Here is a 4,008-nt window from a genome sequence, read left to right on the forward strand (position 1 = left end):
ATCTGATCTCTGGCCGCTCAGCCTCTGCAGGGATGTGCTGTTCTCCATTAGCTCGAGGTTGACTATACCCATTTGACACGACACGCTTGCAGTAAGTGCAAAAGATTCTAGCTTTCGAATCCAAAACAAGTTAGGGAAGAATGGATTCTTGGCATGCCCAAACTCCATTTTCTGAAGCACTGGAGACCCAACGTGAGTCCTCGTCAGAATACCAAACGTTTCAAGATTTACTGATCCTCCCACAAGCTCGTCTCCACTTGGATCTTCAGTAGCCCTGTGGTGGTGGAATTTGCTTTTCTGATTGTGGTGAGTGATTGCTATCTTTACTTGTACTGTCATCCATTTGTCACAAAAGAAGTTTCTTCTCATGGAATAGGTTGGCTTCGTGATATATAGTTATAATATCGAATGATCGATCCTTTTAAACTCAGTGTTTTTCTTTCAATTACAAGCACATCATCGGATGCACGTAAGCAGAACCTTAGTCACAGAATTAAACTTTGCTCATCAAATTTGCATTTTATTCATGTAAACATGGAAAAGAAAGTTTGGTGCATTATTTCAAGCTCTGGTAAAAGCACCCATCTCCAACTCTATTGGGATCTGACAGTACTCCGTGTCGAAATAAACTAAGTTGGCATTTCAACGAATGCCTCCTTATGCGCCATTCATGAGAGGTCTCCTCATCTGCCATGCATTCAGAGTCGAAACTTTCACGCCTGCAATTCCGTTGTTGAACGCAAAGAGATGAGCGTTTCTCCTCAAGGCTAAGCTGGGATAAACCCTGGATGTAATGCATGTCATGCCTCCAGCCCCAAAGCTCTCCACTACAGAGTGATCGATCTGCAACGGCGGCGAAGGTTTCAGTGAAAGGAGAACATGGCAATTGGATTTTAGGGTGGTTTCAAAGATTCATCAGCATACCAAGGTCCTCAGAGATATCTTGCCAGTTTTAGCTATGTCGACGTCAACAAAGCCCGCGAACGTTGGCTTGTACAGATTCGGCCTCAGAGATGACCTGTTTAGGTGTTATAAACTCACTTTTATATCAGCAAAAAAGAAAATGACATGTATAACGCTTTCAGATAAGATCAATAGATGGACCACGGAAATGAAGTATGAACTAGTAAATGAGTAACACGCTGACCTGGTAGGATCATGGCAGAGGAGGACCTTATATTTCTGTCCGGCTTTGAAGATTCTGAAGAAGACAGCAGTCTTCTCTTCCATGTTGGCTGAAGCTAGAACATGGAGGCCGAAAGGGCCGACTCCACCTTTGACATCTGCTTTCTTCCGGCCACACAGTGTTTCGGCATCGGTTGCCCAAGAAGGATCAAAGGCCTCAGCTTTTTCCAGCCCCGAGACTTCAAATGTCACGTCCACATCCGCCTGCAAACCAAATTAGACATCCCAAAGGTATCAATCGCGTTTTTCCAATTCTGACCATTCAAGAATAATCCAGTAAAACAGAGTGAAAAGTTTCGATCGATTCTAACCTGAGAAGAGTCTATTCCCTTCACTTCAAAGAAGCCACCACTCGGCACTTGCTTGTTCTTGACGAAGATGTGCTTGCCTCTCAGAGATTCGAGCTCCTCGACTGGCCATTGGATAAGCTGGCGACCGTTTTCGGCAAGCCACACAGCCCTTGGAATAGCCTGAAAGATCAAATTCGAAGGTAATATTTGAAGATTAAACAGGAAAAAGTTTGCATCTTGAATCTAACCAAACGAACAGACCTGGATACCGGCCCATCCTTTGGCTATGTCGTCGTTGACGGAATCGGATTCATTGGTCCACCCCCACAAGATCCTCCTGTTCTTCTTCGTGTCGAAGAACGTCTTCGAAGCGTAGAAGTTACCGTAGTCGTACCTCAACCCGGTGTTGCCGTCCGGCGACGTGCCGTCGGGTACGTACCTGTCCTTGATGTGGTCGTACGTCCCGACCGTGTAGTACTCGTACCTGGTGACGTCCAGGCTCACTTTCAGAACGTGCTTCACGAAGGCGCCGCCTCGCGTCGAAGTGTCGAGCCCCAGGCGGCCGCGCAGCGCCACCGGGTACAAGTCCGGGCACTCCCACATCCCCGTACCGGTCGCCGTGTGCAACGAGTGCTTCGCCTTGACCCACCGCACGAAGTTGCGACTCCGGTACAGGATCACCTCCCCCGTCGCGTCCCTCTTGCTCCCGATCACCAGCTTCCAGTGGCCGTTCACGCCGCGCCACGCCGTCGTCGGGTCGCGGAACGCGCTCGCGTTGACGCCGGACTCGGGCGCGATCACCGGGTTGAAATCGGGCTTGACCCACTCGCGCAGGTACGGATCCGATAGGTTCTTCGGGTACGCCACGTTCTGGACCTGCCGGTTCTGCGGGTCGACGCCCGTGTACATGATGACGGGCCGGTTGCCGGGTAGGATGGTGGCGGATCCGGACCAGCATCCGTTAACGTCGAACGGCTTGGACGGATAGATCGCCGGTTCGAGCGCCTTCCAGTTGATTAAATCGGTCGAGACCGAGTGGGCCCACACGATGTTGCCCCAGACCGATCCCTTGGGGTTGTACTGATAGAAGAGGTGGTACAGGCCGTTGTAGTACATGGGACCTGGGTCGGTTTATTTCCGGTTTATTTATCGAACACGATTTGTCTCGACCGGATTAAACAAAAGAGATGAGTTAGTTAGCGAGCGGGCATACCATTCGGATCTGTTGTCCGGGTTGAGTATTTGAGGGATTCCAGATCCGATGTTGGCACCGAGGAGAACACAGCAAGAAGACCAATCACACAATTAATTAATATGTGTAATAATAAAGACTAAAATAACAGTTTAACCATTTAATTAATTAATAAAATGGAAAGGCAATCGAAAAATGCGACCAAACCTGTGGAATTTAGTTACGAGTGAGAATAAAAATAAAAATAAAATAAAATAAAATTTCCGTTGAAATAAAGCGAGCAAAGTGCGACACGAATTCGATAAAACGATGCGGTTAGGCCCCCATACCCCTACTCTTGGGGCAATCGGGCTTAAATGCGCCGTACAACTCGCCGGCGCCGTCGTCGCCACCGACGAATATCCGTACGGACCCCCTCAAAAACAATGACGGATTCGCAGAACGACGATGACGAAAAGAAAGGGGAGGAGGGTCGACGACGCACCGTTAAGCCAATTTCTCGCCGACTGGAAGTGGTACCCGGTCCTCAACTCGCTGCGCACGACGGCGGCGGGCACGGATTGGAGCGATTCGTACACAACGTGCGAAGCCTCCGCCGCCGCCCACCAATGCGCCAACACCAGCGCAATGGCCAGCAACCGCCCCCAAATCCGTCGCGCCATCGCCTTCGCCTTCGCAAGCCAAAGGAGGAGGAGGAGGAGGAGGAGGAGGAGGAGGAAAGGTTGAAGTGAGGAATTGGGCATCGAGGGAGTATAAATAGAGGGCGGTAGGCTGCGGAGGTGAGCTGGAAAACTTTATAAAAATTGAAAGAAAAAAATTATAATTAAACGAAGTAAGAAAAAAATAAGGGGAAAAAAATAAGAGGAAAATAAATATATAAAAAGGAGCAAGCAACACTATCTATAATTGATATATGATGAATATTGATAGTGGCGGAGCCAAAATTATAAATCTATCTGAGTTAAAATATTTTCGAAAAAAACTCGAGCTATAATAGAATTTACTATCTATTTTTTTATTTTTTTCACTCACCCCTACGCATCTTTGGATGGGCCTTTAGGTCAATGGCGGAGCCAGCCCGGGTAATTTATCCGGGCTGATCTCCAGATTATAGACTGTTCCGACGAGACCACTCGGGCTGGCTCCTTAGTTTTTTTTTTTAAAAAAAATTCTACTGTAAATTTAAGGTTTTTCATGGAAGCTACCCGGGCTATAGCCCGGGTAGCGTTGTACGTGGCTCCGCCCGTGCTTTAGGTTAAAGCTTGTGTAGAGATATACATGGCTCCGAATAGTGAATTAAAAAAATAACATTATATTTAATTTTATTTATGAGTAGGAATA

At 47.6% G+C, this 4,008-nt stretch overlaps 1 protein-coding gene across 1 annotated transcript; it reads right to left on the reverse strand.

The window, feature by feature from the left end:
• Positions 1-490: 490 nt before the first annotated feature.
• LOC141819322 (beta-fructofuranosidase, insoluble isoenzyme 3-like) lies at positions 491-3,333 on the reverse strand. Its single transcript, XM_074706662.1, has 7 exons — positions 3,152-3,333; positions 2,689-2,697; positions 1,737-2,596; positions 1,497-1,655; positions 1,148-1,389; positions 925-1,018; positions 491-843 (listed from the first exon to the last, which is right to left on the reverse strand). Exons 1-7 carry the CDS (start codon positions 3,327-3,329, stop codon positions 658-660), a joined length of 1,728 nt encoding a protein of 575 aa, XP_074562763.1. The 5' UTR covers positions 3,330-3,333; the 3' UTR covers positions 491-657.
• Between the last annotated feature and the right edge of the window lie 675 nt (positions 3,334-4,008).

This window comes from Curcuma longa, unplaced genomic scaffold (assembly GCF_044706935.1).
Source record: "Curcuma longa cultivar G26 ecotype Majalengka, Jawa Barat unplaced genomic scaffold, ITB_CL_G26_1.1 contig_28595, whole genome shotgun sequence".
Taxonomy (NCBI): Eukaryota; Viridiplantae; Streptophyta; class Magnoliopsida; order Zingiberales; family Zingiberaceae; genus Curcuma; species Curcuma longa.

What these genes read in the sequence shown, in the direction of transcription:
- LOC141819322 (XM_074706662.1), bottom strand. Translation starts at nt 3,329, where the DNA reads ATGGCGCGACGGATTTGGGGGCGGTTGCTGGCCATTGCGCTGGTGTTG. An exon ending in AGGGAATAGACTCTTCTCAG is followed by an intron (nt 1,390 to 1,496) that starts GTTAGAATCGAT and finishes TTTGGTTTGCAG; the next exon opens with GCGGATGTGGACGTGACATT. An exon ending in AGATATCTCTGAGGACCTTG is followed by an intron (nt 844 to 924) that starts GTATGCTGATGA and finishes CCGCCGTTGCAG; the next exon opens with ATCGATCACTCTGTAGTGGA.